Here is an 18,075-nt window from a genome sequence, read left to right as displayed (position 1 = left end):
TCACTGCAGTTAGAATATGTCTAAGATGTTTCACCAGCTACAATGGAGCTGCAATAAATATCTGCTGTTTGTAACCATGTAGTCTTGCCAGCCAATCATGAATACAGCTATATAATCTCCACTCACCCACTGCAGAATGAAAGTCCATGTATAGAAGCTTACAGCAGGTAATCCTCCACAGTGAAAATTACATCTGCTTTTATGGTTCTCATGGTTGTGCAGCTGTAAATTCAAATTGATTGCAGAGTCTGTATATCACCAACTAATGATCACTTTGACATGTTGATTTCCATACTGAGGTGAAATAAATAAAAACAACTGCCTGATGGAAGATTGGGGAAAAAAACACATTATGAAATATACACTGTGAAACACCCACGTATGCTTTTTAATGTGTCAGCAGTAATGTATACATGCTTTGTGGGAAATGAGCTAAAACATACCGAACACTGATGTGATCTTTTAAATCTGTTGATTTGGTAGGCTGGTAAATAGGGTGAAAATACAAACTTCAGACAATGTGGAAATAATTTTCCTGCTCTTGCCTCATTTTGGAGATGCCACTGTTTCACTAATCCCTGCTCGCCGGATACTAATGCACTGGGTATATTAGCTAATGGACAGCAACATTTATGTGCCAGTGCAAATGATCCTGGCTGCATCTTGAATCAATAGAACCATTCATTACCGAAACCTCTCTCTCTCCTAATTCTGCTGTTATGGTTGGCTGTGTGGTGAAAGCTTGACAGATCAGCTGAGCAGATGGGAATGAGAGCTGATATCTGGCACAGAGGTTGTAAATTATGAGCCCCAATTTTTCCACATCTGCACCCTCTTGCCCTCTTGCAGCCATGTAATCCTCTACTTTCGTGTGCTTTTGCTGCAGAGGGCAGGAGGTCCTGCCTGTTCACTTTATGAGCTGGTAGAAACCCAGAAGCCATCTCGTAAACGACCAATTAAACGAAAAGAGATGGCGAGGGACTGCATACCTGCCCGGAAGGAACCATAAAATCTAATAAGAAGGGAAAAATTTAGAGCGTGCAGGAGGCTCTGCTGAGAATAATTGCAGCTGGGGAATTCCCCCCTGCCACTCCACCCCATCCCTGCTCAGGACTTCATCAGAATATCAGGCTGGTACTGTGGAGCAGGAGAGGAAAAAATTCATTTCTCACATTTTCATTCATCAGGTGATAAACTGAGTATGAGCCTCACTGGTCCAGATCCCAGCTGGATGTTTCCAGCCTGAGAAATATGGATGGAATGTAAAGTCTCCTTCGGGGTGAGGAATGGGGTCGTCAGCAGCAAGCACGGAGAGATGATTATATGCTGCATATATATACAACTGGGCGCCATTACCTTGACAGGTTGAATAAGTGAGGCAACAGCGAACAGGAGCTGCTTTTGCTTTGCTTTATACTTGCAACAAAGGCATGGCAATGTTGTTTAATTCGGTGGTCGACACAGGGTAAGACACAGCCATTGATTGTTCTGTCAGACCGTTCATATTGCTTAGTATACATTTAGAACACAAAGTGTCACACATGGCATACAAAACAGGCAGCACAGACAGAAAGAAAACCAGAGAGAGACTGTTGATTCAAACAAGGAAGGGGTTGCCTCGACACATCTGCACAGGGTGTGTGTGTTTGTGTGTGTGTGTGTGTGTGTGTGTGGTTGGTTGGGGTTTGGGGGGGGGGGCAAGAAGCAGGGGCCCATGAGACTGATTCATATTCTCTTCCCTCTATGACACACACCCAGCTGTATGCAGTAATACAGCTCACATCACTAAATCTAACTGGAGCTGGGGGTTCGCCTCATCTGCACTATCCATTCTGTCTATTAGATCAAAGGTTGGGGAGGGTGGGGGTGGGGCTGGATGTGTGTGGGCAGGGCCTCCTCATAAATACTGGGTGCATTCAGAGAGGAGAACATCAACGGGAGACCTGCAGGAGGACACATCGCTGCTTTCATTAGAAGCTAATATCAGAGACGACCAGGAGAAGGACAACAAAGAGAAATTCTCCTTCATTATCAAGGATAATTCAATTTTTTCACAATTTTGTCTTATTTTCATAGTTTCAGCCATCCTCCTTATTAGTAATAACAACACTGTAACCACCAAGTTCTCCAACAGCTGAGATCTGGGAACAAAGTGACATCACTAAAAAGGAAGTTAGATGAGTAATGAAACATGAGAAATCAGAAGATCAGACATTTTTGTTCACTCATTTGGTGATACTGTTTGCATTTGCAGTGATCTGTCTATTCTTCCCAAATCAGTTTGTGGTAACACTTACATTAAGTCCCCTATTTAGTATTTAGAAGCAGTATACAGACATTTAATAAATTATTAATGCTTATTAATGTACAGTATTTGTCAGCAATTGAAACTTATAGGTGGCCACAGAGGGAGTCAACAGTTTTTGACAACATATATGTACTCATGGCAACATTATAGTAAGTTGTGAACCATTTATGAAATGTTTATATACTGCTTATAAATACTAATCAGGGGAAATTAAAGCACAGAGTTGCCATCAAACTCATTTGGAATCATACATGGCCTAATGCAGGTGCAAACACGTGAATAAAAATGTTATAGAATTGCTTGTGTATGGTAGTATAGCACTAATGTCAACTGCAGTTTTAAAGTATGAAAACACATTTTCATTCAGTCAGCATGAGGTAAGCTTAAAAAGAAAAAGAAGATACAGACGCATGCTACAGACAGAATGTAAGGACAAGTGTCTCTCTCTGATCAACTATACGTTACATCTTTTATCAGACCTTTCATCAGAGCCACTAAAACAATGCTGAAATTCAGATTACTGTCAGTATGTTCTTTGTACATTTCTTGGTCATTGCGGTGGCTCTGTACTACTTCTGATTCTCATTCCTGTATTCTTCCAGAGCTAGCAGTTGGACGATGTTTTATTTACTCAATCACTATTCACATCTGGTTTCTGAGCCTTAGCAATAAGTAAAATATGATGGTGCACACACAGCAAAACAGATCGAAAATGTGATTAATGTAATCTACCAAAATAAACATAATAACAATTTAAGATAACACATGGTGTGTGAAGTTTATTTGGCCCTGTGTGCTAGGAGTGCTCATATCATGGGCGTGTATGTGTGTTTTGTTAAGGGCCCTCAGTGAAAATAATGCCCAGGACCCATGGTCGTGATAATATTTCCATCTGAAAACAAAGGCAAACTGTGTAATTAATATCTAAACTGTCCAATACAAACACCCATTACAGTGAGAGACAGACAATACCAGCATGTTCCCAGGCCTCAGCAGTTAAGTTGGTGAGTCCAACATTATCCCAGCTGATACTGGAGGAATTACAGCCAAATGTCAGGAAATAAGACCCAAACTGTAATAAAACACAATTACCCTTTAACTATTGTTACTTCTTATACACATAAAACTAACAATGACATTACTCTGCATAAGTATTAAGATGTAACATACTGTACATCGCTGCCATGCATTGCATTTGGAGTATGGGACCTCAGCTGAGGAATAAGTCCCATTTTATATACTAGTAGCATTTGTCAAGAGCTGTCAGCACTTTATGGGCTCAGGGGTCCAGGTAGTTTGGTTCAAAAGTGATTGCACAGTGAAAACAATCCTCCATCCTCTTTCTATCTCTTCTTCATTGGGTTGTGCACACTGTGTCCTGGAAACAGGCAGACGCATTTTGGCTCTGAGATACAAGTTCATTTCTCGCATTGCTGCCAACCCAAACTTAAGTAAACAGTCTGTCAAGTTGCTTTGCCCACATCTGACAGTGTAGGATCTGTATAATGTTCATCTCTTTCAATTATATAAACATCTGCTACATCCAGCCGAGCAAAAACAATAACCTCTGTATCAATATTCCACTGAAGATTGAGAAAAGGTGCAAGTTTTGGAAGATCTTTGTGAGAAATATTGAAATCCAAATGATCTCAGGCTCAGTTTCTCTCTGCCTCAAACAGAATTCGAAACAAAAAATATAGTGCTGCTTTTGAATCCAGAGGAAAATATCGTCACTGTGAAGCTAAAACAGCCATCACTGGAAAGGCCCAGAGCCAAAACTCTTATCCCACTGAGAGCACTGCTGCTCTAATTGGTCCAGCAGTTTGTCCACCGAGTCCTCTTTGTTCTCTAGTTTCAGGTATCGTCTGCCGATGCCCAGGTCTAGCCGAGGCCAGCTTCGGTGAGTCTGCTCCTCCACAGCATCCACAACCTGCCCCAGGATGTTCACGCAAACCTGTGAACCGGCCTCTCTCCTCGTCACTACTAGCTGATTTATTTGACCCTCCTCTCCCGGTGTGAGGAGTCCTTCCTCCAGGTGCACACCAGTTCGGGCTATGTAAGGCTTAGTCCTGTAGGTCATACTGTGGCAGCGCCTCGGCTGGGCAGCTGGGATGTCCACCTCGTCCACGCCCAGGGTGGACATGGAACTGGCAGACACCAGGCAGTTGTTGAGCTTGACGAATGGGGCGTCATGCTGATTGAGGCTAACGCTGCCCCTGTGCTCAGCACCGGACTGTGTGTTAAAGTCTGTCTGACTGGAATTACATGAGTTGGAGCGGGAGGAGTGGAGGGAAGGTGGAGGCTCCGATTCCTGGTGGTGGAGGGCTTCTGTCTGGAGAACAGCTTGCTGGTAGATGCCCTCCACGCTGTCCTCGTGGTCTCCGGGGTTTCTGGTCTGAAGCAGGGGCTCAGAGCTGGCCAGCTGCTGCAGGCAGAGGATGTTGAGATGGGCAGCTGGTAAACTGCTCACCCACTGGTAGTGTTTGGCCATGGAGTTGGCTGCTGCTATTTCTTTAAGGTCCGCTGAGGGCACAGCCGCAGACACAGAGCAGATAACACTGCGCATCTGAGCCAGCAGCATCTGAGTCTCTCTGTCCCTGTTCTCATACAGGACTGTGTTGGCACATATGAGGATGAAGAGTCCCACCCCCATGATGACAGGTCCCAGAAGCTTCATCCGTTCACTGTGGATGAGGCTGGCTGTGGACAGGAGGCCCTTAGCTCCTAGACTCCAACCAGAAGTCTGTGACTCAGAGATACTTTCCCCCTCTGCAGCTCCCAGGATGGACGATCTCGATATCCGGTAGGGCCAGTAACCGGCCACAGCCAGAGCTGTGCCGACAACCACTACAACGACCCCCAGCACCAGGAATGCTCCAGGCATGGAGCGGATGCGAAGCTTGCCTCGGATCACCCCGTCCTTCTTCTTCCTGCCTCGTAAGGTGAAAGCGAGACTTCCGTCGGCAAGAAGGTGAAGTTGGTTTAACACTTCGGGACTTCTGGGTCTTCATGGCACAGGTCAGTCCAGAGCTACTGCTCCTGGTCACACCCTGTCAGAAGACTTAAGGTAGTGAGGAAATGTTAAGGGTCAATGCAGCTTTAACAGTATATCTACATCTTGGGTCTGTGTCTACAGGCGCATAATACATCAGTCAGCTTGTATTTTCAACTTGAGCCTACAGATCACAATGTGACATGTAGATTAACGTCTTGATTAAAAGTACATACTTATGCATTTTCCATTTATTTTAGCCAAAGCTATTTAAATGTGTAAATTACTTGGATTATAAATGCATAAATCATTATGAACAGTTTAATAGGTTTAAAGCAATACATAACCACACAACAAAAATTAATGTCATCAGATAATAAAATATAATATCATTGCATAAAAATAGCAGTTGTTTGTCAACTGTTAATGATTAGGCAGTGCCAGTAATAACAGTCTGCATTGTGGGAATCTTTAAAGGATCCATCTGCTGTAAAACAAACAAAAAAGAAAGAAAGAAACTGCAAAAATAAGGAATCTGAAATGATTTGGTGCAGCACAGTGGTGCAATGGTTAGCACTATCACCTCACAGCAAGACGAGGAGGCAAAAACTCTTTTCCTGTGTGGGTTCTCTCAGGGTACTCCGACTTCCTCCCACAGTCCAAAGACATGCAGGTTAATTAGTGACTCTAAATTGCCCGCAAGTGTGAATGTGAGTGTGAATGGTCGTTTGTCTCTATATGTCATCCCTGTGATAGACTGGTTGAGGGTGTATACCACCTCTTGCCCCTGGTATGGGTCCAGCCGCCCTGCAATCCTCAAAGGTATAGATAATAGAAGAACTGTTATCTGTGTATGTGTGAACTGGTATCAGTGTTTGTGGTGCTTCTGCCTCTGGAGCTGTAGAGTCTGATCTGTGATGACAAGCCTCCTGCTGCTCCTACAACTCAACACCTGCTGTTATAAATTACCTGTACTGCTATTAGTTAGCAGTTAGTTAAGATTCCCTCCATACTGCTGAGATGTCACATTCAGTGTTGGGCATTAAGTGCATCATTCAATGGTGTAAGTAGTGTCAGGGAAGACAATGTGTCATTTGGATGGATGGTTGATGGTTTAGTCTTTGTGACAGACAGACCAGTCCAAGACAGGTTGTGTTTCTATACATGGTAAATATAGAAGATAAGACATGTAGGTGTCGATTATCAGATCATGTAATGTATAAATTATATGCCTGAAGTAATAATAATTTCTTTCCATCAGTTTGCATTGTCAGTTTTGTTGAGGTTTTCACTGTTCGCTAGATCATAACATAAAATTGTCCAGTGTTACTATGTGTGTATGTAGCAGATAACTGAGTTTTTCAGTTTGGAGTTTTTCTTCAACAACAACAATCTCTACGAGCCACACTTCTTGTGATCTCCATGTTGTATCTCAGTGGCTACCCTAGCCACAGTGTGCAGCAAAATTCTTGAGAAAGTGCACGTCACCCTGGTGGTTTCCCTGGCAGAACTTCACAGCCTGTTAAAATAGCCTCTGCATACATCTGGCTTTAGCGTAGGAGTTTGCTGTAGATACATCAAATACTTCTGAAATGCATTTTATCTGTCAACATGACAGATTATACATTACATATGGATGCCTGGAATCCAGACATATTTAGCCCTGCCTTAAATGACTTTGGTCATACATTAGGCAATAGTTGTTTATCATGCACAGTCTGTTTTCAATGTTAATCACCACTGAAAATAATTAGAGTGAAACTCTTCAAACTGTTCCAAACCCTCCATGTCTGTGGGGAGCTTGTATATTCAATGAGGTACAAACAAAAGTAGAGAAACTCTTGCACATGTGCTGTTCTTCTTGAGCTCTCACATGGTCATAAACAAAACAGAAGAAATAGAAAATCAGTCTCAAACACTGCAATTACTGTATGGTTCTGAGCATTTCACAGTGAGTGTACGTTGTTCTCACCACGCTGACTGTCAGACACCTCACAGCTATGTCATTATGGCCTCAACACACTCCCTCAGAGCTCTTCAGATGGTTTTGGGTCTTTGGGTTTGATGGAGGAACAGCTCAAGGTTTAAAGTTTTTTATTTGTTTAAGTCTTATCAACTAAATCATCTATAAAGACTACAGCAGTGTGAATTATATTATAGATAAGTGCAGTATTTTTTACTGCAGTCTGCTGGGCAGCAGCATCAGAACCAGTGACACCAGTGAACTGAACAGGCTGACAGGGAAGGCCGGCCCTGTGCTGAGGACTTCTCTGGAGGTCATATAGTTGGTTGTGGAAAGGATGCTATACATACTGTTGAATATCATAGATGACATCTCACATCCAATTCACCACCTGCTGGTCAAACAGCAGAGTGCTTTCAGTAAGAGATTTCTTCAGCTCCTCTGTGAAGAGGAACGCTACAGGAAGTTAGCACTCTGTACAGTGATTCTCCTGTGTGTCTGGAGGGAACTCCTCGGACACAATAGTTTTTCCTTGTAACATGGTCAACTGCTCACCTGCACTTTTAATCACAAATGTATCACATCTAATACATGATTCTGATCTTTCAAGATTTGCCTTTACATATCCTCCCAACTCGAAGTAAAGTGCAGTGTATTAAAATAAATGATATTATAACCATTGTTCAATTCAGTACATAGTATACATGTAGCTATGGGTCTCTCTTTAGTCTTCATTGCCCATACACAGAAACATTCTTATCCAAACTGCCCAAAACATCAGTGTTGCATATATAACTTTGCCTACAAATACCCAGATCAGCCACAACATTAAAACCTCTTGTATAATGTTGTGTAAGTTGTGAAGTTTTTGTGGTGTGGTGGAAGCACTGTCCTGCCAAGGGAGGCTCCTGACAGTGGGGAGTGTTGTTGCTATGGGGGAGTGTTTGGTCTGCAGCAATGTTTAGGTGGGTGGTACGTGTCAAAGTAACATCGAGATCGAGGCCATAACCCAAGGTTTCCCAACAGAACATTGGATTGTACTGAGATGATCAATGTTATTCACTTCACCTATCAGAGGTTTTAATGTTGTGGCTGATCGGTGTGTATAATCTTTTAGCCTTTTTCCATAGCTATCTATGGAAGAGACTGTTTCACACCAACACAACTTTTCATTTTGAAAAATGAATCTGCTTATATTGAATATTCTCCAGACATTAAGAGTGGCCTCCACTGACTAAAATCCTAGAACAGAACAAGTACAATGGTTGATGATGATGATAAAGAGGGCATGCATTAGTTTCTCAGCCTTGGCTTTGGGGCACCTCATGGAGACAGTCTGATATACAAGTGAAGTTAGTAACTCCTTACCTTAACTGTAGAATATGTATGTATGTTAATTCTCTCAAATCTCTCAGATCCTAACTGAGCAAACTCCTTCTGCTCAATAAGACATTGAGATGCAGTTAAAGGCTGCTAAAAATACAAGCATGTTGACCTTGACTTATGGTTATTGTTACTATTCCCAAGGTCAAGAATGAATTTTCATGTTTAAATTAAAAACTTCTCAAATATAACAGAATTCCTCAACATCCCCGAGAAGCTCTCTACATGTCCTTGAGAATAGAAAAGCAAACTCAAAAGCTATAATCAAATTTACATAGACCAACTTGTAAGTGCTGCAGGACTGTGTGTAGCATTTCTCTATCTTTTGAACACAAAGTAAACTGTGAACACCAGAACAAACAAGTGCTGATCGCTTGAATTGTTTCTTGGTCTGAATCATGTTTACTGTTACCAAAACTCCAGTGTTTGGACATCCTACAAAAACATATTTGGTAGATCACTCAAGAATGAAAGAATCATAAGTGGCAGCCCTGTGTGTTATTCAGGTGGAGGGTTTCAACAGCTGTGTGTGTGTGAGATTTGAGAGGCATTTGATACAGGTATCTTACTGTAACCACTAACAGTAACCAGTATGTCATTTGTATGCCCGATCTCATTGGATTAGGGCTGCAACACAAACATGTCCAGTGGAGGAAATTCTGAGAGGCTGATCCACAGTGGACTGCATTCACCAGCTCTGACACAAGTTGCTGTGTGTTGAGTGTGTGATATGCAGCAAGGCCGTAGCTGAGTGTAAATACACATCTGATCCAGAAGATGCTCAGACATCCAGGTTCCTGTCATCTCTTTTAATTATCCGGAATAATCGGATACTCAGGAGAGAAGCTGGAGCTGGAAAAGACTTTTATCCAGAATCAGCACCGTTGTCCTGACAAGGGAAGCACGCATTCAGTGTGTGTCATAGACCCACCATACTGTTCATCTGCTGTTTTCCAACCAGCAGAGGAAGCTGGACTGGAGCCAATTCACTCCTGGGAAGCCACAAGTTGTGCTTCATGATGGGAGCAGGCAAAGTGTGGGGAGATAATGCCGTATGATAACCTTACAGCAGGGTGTGGAAGGGTGGAACCATGCCTGACATTTTCTATGATGCAAAAGCAACACAAGCAACCCACGATTCTTTTTAATGAAGCAGAGGAGCAGGGTGAACCCCGCTGAAATCAGCTTCATTCAAAGCTTAGGAAAAAATCGGCATAGAGCTTCTTCAATCGACAGGAATAGAGCGTTTTATCTTTACCTTGAACGACGGACACCCGTTGATTGCCGTGCAGTGCCGTGCCGTGCCGCGCCGCGCCGTGCCGTGCCGTGCCGGACTATCTCTAAATTGTGTCTGCTGTTACAGAGGTTACAGACAGACAGGAATGTGTCTGACTGACCGTGCTGCTGCATTCCTCAGCGACAGCACACACCAGCACATCACACACACACACACACACACACACACTGTCATTTATGAAACAAAAATCACAGTAACGACCGGGTGTGTTTGGCTCAGCTGCTCTGACTGCAGCACTCTACACTCACTGCCCAACAAACCACAGCACAGCCTCTCTCTTATACAATCCTCTTGTCTAAGTTCTCTGTGATTCTGATTCATAAGTCCAGCGGCAGGGGTCTTTCAGAAACTTGCCTGTATTTCTCGGATCCTGTTGCAGCTTGTTCATAGTTTGAGGACACATAACATCCTCATCAGTTGGGATGAAGAGCCTCCAGGCAGTACACAGCCCAGCCGTTAACCCTATTCCAACATATTGACAGCAGGCAGGGGACCGCAGAGGGACACGGTGCTGTCTTCACCAAACTCCTCCGTCTGACTCCACGCTCACTCCCCCTGAGAAGGACAATTAAATCCAGCAGAGTCCAGCCTGTGGTCTGTCTGCAGCCGCTTCCAACGGAAGCTGCTTCAAGTGAGCAGCAACCAAACCCTCCGCCACAGAATACACGGTGTTTTTCAAAATAAAAGTTTTCGCGAGGCCACAAAAGCGAACACGGCAATAACGGGGCGTCTCCACAGGCAAGCAAGAAAATGTCTGAAATATGATTATGCAAACTCAGAGCTGGAAAGTAACTGACAGAGGATTTACTCACGAGACAGGGTGTTTATGACACCGAATCCCTGGATACAACTAAACCACCGCTAGCAAAAAGTTGGAGAGAACAGGCGTGACTCTGTGTCTCCACCTAGTGGATGACAGGTGATGTCACTTGGTCTAAAGTCAACCAACAGTGATTCAGTCTAATCTGACACTGTCACACTTTAATGACGAAACACATTTAACCAAACAACAAAACAAATATATACAACATACACCGATCAGCCATAACATTAAAACCACTGACAGCTTAAGTGAATAACATTCATCACCTTGTTACAATTCAATGTTCTGCTCAGGAACCATGTGTCCTTCACCCACCCACCCCTCTAATGGAAACAACACTCCCCAATGTCAGGGGCCTCCCCCTGCAGGTTAATGCTCCCACCACACCACAAAAACTGTTCAGAAATTTCTCAAGGAACACAACAAAGTGCCTCCAGACTTGACACAGCATCTGTGAGATGATCCAGAACAAGTCAGATCCATGGAGGCCCCATCCCGCAACCCACAGGACACAAAGGATCTGCTGCCAATGTCCTGGTGCCAGACACTACAGGAGATCCTCAGAGATCCCATGTCCAAGCCCCAAAGGGTTAGGGCTGTTTTGCCAGTATGAGGGGGACCTATGCAATATTAAGCAGGTCCCACAGGAACTGAATCAGATTGGGATCTGGGGAGTTTGGAGCCCAGGTCAACAGCTTTAGCTCTTTGTTGTGTTCCTGGAGACATTTCTGAGCAGTTTTTGTGGTGTGGTGGGAACATTATCCTGCTGGGGGAGGCCCCTGACATTGGGGAGTGTTGTTGCCATTGGGGGTGTGTGTCCTTGGTTTGTGACAATATTTACGTGGGTGGTATGTGACAAAGTAGCGTCCAAATGAATGTCAGGACCAAAGGTTCCTCAGCAGAACATTGTGTTATAATGAGATGATCAATGTTATTCACTTCAGAAAACAAGGCGACATCAAATAAAACTCCAAAATCCACCTCTGAACTCCTGCTAAACATAACAGAGTTAGATGACTGGAGTATCCAGAGAAAACCCTCAGCCAAACTCTCAAACTTCACACACACACTGACGGAAAGGAGCTTTCAATGTGTTTTCATTTTAACAAAATAAAAATCATTTATCATTATTTGTACTATTTTTATAATGTAAAAGGAGCCTCAACAAAGCATCCTGTACCCACCTCCCTTCAGCAATGACACCCAAATACATGTGGTCTCATCCAAGCAGAACAGGCCTGTCAAAATGAAGCTATGCTGAGAGGAGGGGGGTCCGGCACCGGGTGCTCTGAAGGTCTCTGTGTATTTTGATGTGTCTTTGAAAGACTGAGAAGCTCGTGTTTCCTCACATTTCTTGATCTGCTGTATGCAGACAGACATACAACATATATATAGAGATAGATACAGACATATCTGTAAGTAGTGCTGATAAACAGTGCTGTGTCACACAACACCATAATCAGTAGAAATGGAAAACTAAACAGCTTACAGACAATGATATGAATTTTAGATTATTGTTTAGGTCCTAGGAATAACTCAAAACAAAAAATGTGACAATCCACAGGGAAATAGAGATTTAAATTCTTGGAAAGTCAATATTTAGCACATGTAGTTTCCTGTAGATTTGAGACAGTCTCATTAGATCCACCTGGCACTCATGTGTCCTGTATTTCAACCAAAGACAGTGTCCATTTATTCTAGATAAACTGATCCAAGATGAAACATTTCTCTATGTGGGTTTTATCTGGATCATTCTTAGCAAAATAATTTGAGTAAGCAAACATCAGATAAATAGTTCACCTAAAGCTGACAGACCTTCAAAACCAAATCAGCAGATTAAATGTCAGAGCTCCAAATATTCTATCCAATCATACATCAAAATTCATATCAGTAATGTTTTCTGGTTCTGTTATTCTCAGTGGCTATAGTAAATGTAATCACCGATAGATTTTGATGTAAAAATCTAAATGTAACTTTGAAAAGCCTTGCTCCTGGTCCAGTTTACTCTTAATAAGATGTGTGAAGCCACAAGTTACTTACACATGAAGAACAGGACCCTCGAAACAAAATACTTGGATCAGCTCATGTTTATGGTGACTCAGTATCAAAATGATCCAACCAGGATCCAACCAGTTAACAGTTTCAGTGTTGATTAATGAGGCTGATTGGTGCATATTCAAAATTATCTGAAAGATAAATCACAAAAGATTCTTACATATGGGCCTTTAATGACATACAAATACAATTTGTATAATACTGCAAGGACTTTTTAACACAGGCACAAACCTGATGGTATCAGAGTGATGTCTATTATTGTTGAGATTTACGTGGTTATTTTTTGAGTTTGTATTGATGAATTTGGGTTTTTAAGATGTGACTGTCTCATTTTATATTAAATGTTTTGTATGTCTTGACATTTTGGAACCATGTTGGAAATGAGATTTATCACTTTAACATGTTATCATTTGGATTCAGCATTGTCTAGATCCATAAATTAATCAAAAGTATTCATGTGTTGTAACTCAGGAATGTGTGCACACACTGGACATTGCCACTGGTTTATGCTTGAATTAGATCTATTATCATAGCTAACTCCTTCATGTCCTTAAAAAAATATTCATCCTGTCAAAATTTCAGCAGGCAACTTAAAATAAAATACCCTGGGAGGGTAACGTCTAAAGAAAATGTGTTCAGTATCAGCAGTAAATGGGCTCTGGTAGGCTGGATGTCATATAGTCCTGCTCTATAGAGAACTCAGCTGGCTGCCAGTGACACTCGATCAGAGCATCATACAGCTCCTCACTGAGCTCCATGAACTTCCTGTTGGCCTCCACCACATCCAGCTCTGGACTGGGATCTGTAACACAGTGAGAAATGGTTATAAAGTGCTTCAGACTTACAGTTTAGTGCAAATGTTTAACCTTAGGAAATGAATTATGATGTGAAAAGTAGTAAATACAACCCCTGTACTGGGCTAGGCTAGCTGTTTTCTTCTGCTTCCAGTCTTCATGCTAAGCTAGACTAACCACATTCTGACTCCAGCTCTGCACTTACCACAGACATCACATTGATATCTGTTAATCAGCAAAAACAAAGGACTTAACAAACTGACCAATCAAAAATCTAATTGATACAAAAGTCAGTAAGGACAACAATAATAATTTTCAGCCCCCAGTCTCAATACCAACCTTCAAGTCCATCGTCCTGAACAGCTTCACTTTCCTAAAAAGAAAAAAAACTGGTTAGAATGATTCATGTCAGTTCACAATGACTAACTGATGAGTGTCAACACTGGCTGTTTAACAACAAGAGCTCACCTCTGGTGGGGGATACTGTGTGTAATCATACTGCTGATAGTTGTAGCCATACCCTCCTCCAGTCTGGTCGTAGCCCCAGGAGGAATAATACCCAGGATATGCCTGCTGCTGGTACTGGTTGTACTGGTCATAGCTGTGTCTGTATCCAGAGTTTGATTGCCACGATCTGTCTGAGTGCTGCTGCTGTCTGTTCCTTAAACTCACAAAAGGAGAAAGAGACACACTGCTCAACTCCACCGATCATCTGGCTTGTGCTCCAGGCACAAATTAATCAGCTTGCTGACAAAGGGAGCAAAGACTTTGAGAAGAACTCACTTGTTAGCAGCCAGGCTTAGTCTCAGAGGTTTACCACCCAGTCCCACAGCACCCTGACACTCCTCTAACGCCCGCTTCTGCAGCCGTTCATCTGGGAACTGGACAAAGCCACAGCCCCTACAGTGAGACAGACAATGAGTGATTACAGAGCTACCCTGAGAAAAAACAAAAGTTTGAGTTTAGAGGGGTCTCAAAAAGCTACTCTTTTATAGCATATCTAATGCTGCATGAATAACAGCCTTTAACAAATACTTCAAATTAAACACCCATGACCTGTCGTCTGTAGTCTTAAATGTCTGCAACCTAGCATTGGTCAGAAGAATTGACTTTGAATTTGCTGTAGCACAGAGCCTGAAGAACACAGAGGATGTAACTGTCCAAACACATACAGTCTGTGCTGAATCTACAGCAATGCAGACCAACAATACATACCTTCGTGTTTTCACTGTGTGAGGACATGTTAATACTCACTTGGAGTTCCCCATGCTGTCCAGCACCACTTTCCCACCACGACAGGAAGGGTAGCGGTTGTAAAAGAACTCATAAAGCATCCCATCATCCACCTCTGGAGTTAGATCTCCCACAAACAGAGAATACATCTGACTACAACAAGAGGACAAAACAGAGGCTGGGTTTTTCATTACAGCCAAGAATATTCACAATATAATAACGACTGTATCTATATGGTACCTTTCAAAATATAGTCACCAAGTGCTTTAGAGTCAAAACAAAGAATAAAAGTAATACAATCTAAAACAATATAGACAGGAAGACATATGATGTGTCAATGAAAGGAGGAATCAACACATGACATAGTGTCACTGTTTGGACTCACCCACTGTCTTGTTTCCCAAAGGTTGCTCTGTTTAACTTAAATCTTGTTGGCTGTAGGAAAGAAACATTTAAGTTCACCATAAAATTTCTCACAAGTCTCAAGTCATCAACTGTGATTTTTTTTTTTAAAAAGTGGTTACTGTGAGTAATAAAAGCTCTTCATACCGGAGTGGCTCCTGGTAAAGCTTTCCCATTGATTTTGCGGAGACACCTTTCAGCTGTGGCCTCATCTGTCATCTCCACAAAACAGTAACCCAGAGCACCCCTGGGTGACGACACACTGTTTAAAATCATAATAAAGTAACTGCAAAATGGACAGCTGCTTGTGGATTTGGCTCTCACCCTGTCATCTTGTTGCGTATGATCCGCACGTTGACCACCTGCTCACCCATGGTGGAAAAGGCTCTGGTGATAAACTTCTCGTCCATGTAGGTCTCCAGCTGCAGAGGAACATAAAGACACAGTGAACGGAAGAGCTCAGGATAATGGTAATTGCTGATTAATGGAGGGCTGACACAAACAACACTGTTAAATCCCATTTGCAGATTTGTGAAACCTTTAATCTATAGAAGCCAGAAAAAAAATATTAATTTCAAAATATTAATTTTATTATGACAAAAATCCAATAAAGGGTTTAAAGACACTGTTTTCTTTTTCTTTTTTTCTTGAAGATTTGACAAATCTAAAAAGAGGTCTGAAACAGTCTTGAGCATCTTCGGGCTACTGTTGGTTCAGGTTTGACAAGTCTGAGCACAGTGAGGTTTAATGTAGACCTAGTCTGATATTTAGAACAAGGGTTTCACGGGTTTGTTTTAACTTTATCTTTAACCCTCTTTCTCGTGTAGTTTATAGCAGACTCCATTACATTAGTTTCCGCGTGGAACTGTCTGATCCACTGCAGTGGAGAGGAGTGTTAGCCAGCTGAAAACGTTACGTTGTACCTGAATGGAGTGTTACAAGTTGCATTGCTTTTGTGCAGAAAAACCAGAACTAGACAGAAGTCTTTCAGCTACTCGATATATGTGTCGGTCGACAAATGGCTACCAACAAGCAAGACGATATTAAAGTGCTGATTTTCGAAAGGGAGTTTTGAATTATACCCAATTCAAACAACGCACTCAACAAACAAAGCGGTCGTGCTAAATTATTTAGCGCAGTGAAAAGTTGTAAACTACTCACGTTCCCCATCCATAACGTGCTCATGTTGCTGCCGAAGATGTGAATATTCCGACGTCAATTTACTGAGTAATGTAGGTTACAATGAAGCTTCAAAGGTGCACATGCTAACTAGCAGAGTACTAAAGGAAAGAAGTACACCAACATTGCGTCCTTACGTCATTAAGCGGCGACCGGTACGTTCTGGCGTCACCAGCCGTAAACTTTGAGCACGTACGGCAATTTATCGAAGCAATTCAATTCAGTTCAAATAACATCCTGACAAGCAGAAACTCTATTTTAAGATATCTACAACTTGTACATGTACTGTAAGGACTACAAGTCAAAATGAATTTAAGATATCTAAAAATCCTTAAAAAATTCAAGCGACCAAAAAAATAAATGAATGTTTTTGATCTTTCATGGTAAAATGTAAAATTTATTGGTATGCATTTTTAAACTTTTCATGAAAGTGGTGATGAAATGAAATCACATCAAATGGACTGTCTGAAGGTTTTATATGTGTGTGTGTGTGTGTATCATTTGCCCAAAAAAGTAAAAAATAAATAAATAAATAAATAAATAAAATACTGTGTCTCAATTTGTGTGCTTCCATAGTCACACTTACTATTTTCATATGCGTTCACACTGACAACTACGGAACCCGGTACCCCTCTCATCCTCAACGGTCGCCATCGTTTCATGATGATGGTCTAATTTATATGTCGCATGAAACAGGGAGAACACACAAAAAAGTCAAATCTGCCGTGAGGTTGCCAGGCAACCAGATCCTACCAGTGTGTCTCAGCTGTTGGGAGTCCGCAGATCTCCCTCCTCTGGCACAGTCGAGCACTTGAATAGATGTTCTCCGGCAGATGTGCAGCTTATGTGGTTTTCATGAGGTTGATGATGGAATAAACACTAATTACTGTTTTCAACTCTAGATGTGGGCCAAACGACACAAAAACTTGACGTCCTGGTCATAATTAAAAGTAGCAAATATTGTATTACTCTTCTGTTCTTTTGTTTCAATTTGTTGTTGCCTTGGCTGGTTACACAGAGGAAGGAAAAGCTACATGGAAAGACTGGCTAAATAAGAGCAAAGGACGGGGACAAAAACAGGGAGAAAGCGCAAAATGGCCAAAAGCAAAAATGGTCCACTGCAACTCACCCAACCGGTCTGTTTGTTCTATTCCTGGGAGACAAGGTATACATCTGAGGGGCAGTCCTAACCTTCTCCCTCTGTTTCAGACAGAGAAGGGAAATAATACCTCTATGAAATTCATAATTGTTTAATTTGGAATTTGCTGATCTTCCATTGTGGAATGTGGAGTTATGCATGAGTCAGGAGTTTGTTGTATGAAAAAAGGTTTTACTTGCATCACGCTGGTCATCTGTCTTTCTGACATGTAAAAGCTAGTCTGTTGTTTGGAGAAAAACAATCAGGTTCTTGGTCACCTCTCTTACCAGGGTCCTTCTCCACATTTTCTCAGTTTGCCCAGGCAGCCAGCTCTAAGAAGAGTCCTGGCTCCCAGACTTTGATTTAAGGTCTATGGAGCCCACTGTGCTCATGGGTACCTTCAACGCAGCAGAATCCTGTTTGTAGCCTTCCTTAAACCTGTCTCTGAGCTCTAATATGCTTTGTCAGCTGTCAGACCTTATATAAACAGGGGTGTGCCTTTCCAGAT

General features: G+C 42.1%; 2 protein-coding genes across 4 annotated transcripts; both read right to left on the bottom strand.

Annotated features, from left to right (window-relative positions):
* Positions 1-1,396: 1,396 nt before the first annotated feature.
* Positions 1,397-10,836, bottom strand: LOC108896388 (transmembrane protein 200A-like). The gene is given in 3 exon segments (XM_051068320.1): positions 1,397-5,255; positions 5,257-5,369; positions 10,298-10,836. Coding segments are annotated over 2 exon segments (1,257 nt in total). The 5' UTR covers positions 5,320-5,369; positions 10,298-10,836; the 3' UTR covers positions 1,397-4,061.
* Positions 10,837-12,974: 2,138 nt separating this feature from the next.
* LOC108896386 (tRNA selenocysteine 1-associated protein 1) lies at positions 12,975-16,580 on the bottom strand. Of its 3 annotated transcripts, none has more exons than XM_018695502.2 (9): positions 16,412-16,580; positions 15,575-15,672; positions 15,398-15,512; positions 15,234-15,283; positions 14,870-15,001; positions 14,399-14,515; positions 14,084-14,282; positions 13,955-13,988; positions 12,975-13,623 (listed from the first exon to the last, which is right to left on the bottom strand). In XM_018695502.2, exons 1-9 carry the CDS (start codon positions 16,433-16,435, stop codon positions 13,463-13,465), a joined length of 930 nt encoding a protein of 309 aa, XP_018551018.1. In that variant the 5' UTR covers positions 16,436-16,580; the 3' UTR covers positions 12,975-13,462. The 3 variants fall into 3 exon arrangements, with proteins under 3 accessions (XP_018551018.1, XP_018551019.1, XP_018551021.1); XM_018695503.2 differs by having other exon boundaries at positions 14,084-14,276; XM_018695505.2 differs by having other exon boundaries at positions 15,398-15,497.
* Between the last annotated feature and the right edge of the window lie 1,495 nt (positions 16,581-18,075).

The sequence above is a fragment of the Lates calcarifer genome, unplaced genomic scaffold (genome assembly GCF_001640805.2).
Source record: "Lates calcarifer isolate ASB-BC8 unplaced genomic scaffold, TLL_Latcal_v3 _unitig_4112_quiver_405, whole genome shotgun sequence".
Classification (NCBI taxonomy): domain Eukaryota; kingdom Metazoa; phylum Chordata; class Actinopteri; family Centropomidae; genus Lates; species Lates calcarifer.
Note: the sequence above shows the minus strand (reverse complement) of the source record. Positions and strands in the feature narration are given on the sequence as shown.

What these genes read in the sequence shown, in the direction of transcription:
- LOC108896386 (XM_018695502.2), bottom strand. Translation starts at nt 16,435, where the DNA reads ATGAGCACGTTATGGATGGGGAAC. An exon ending in CTTTACCAGGAGCCACTCCG is followed by an intron (nt 15,284 to 15,397) that starts GTATGAAGAGCT and finishes TCTTTCCTACAG; the next exon opens with CCAACAAGATTTAAGTTAAA. An exon ending in CACAGTATCCCCCACCAGAG is followed by an intron (nt 13,989 to 14,083) that starts GTGAGCTCTTGT and finishes TTTTCTTTTTAG; the next exon opens with GAAAGTGAAGCTGTTCAGGA.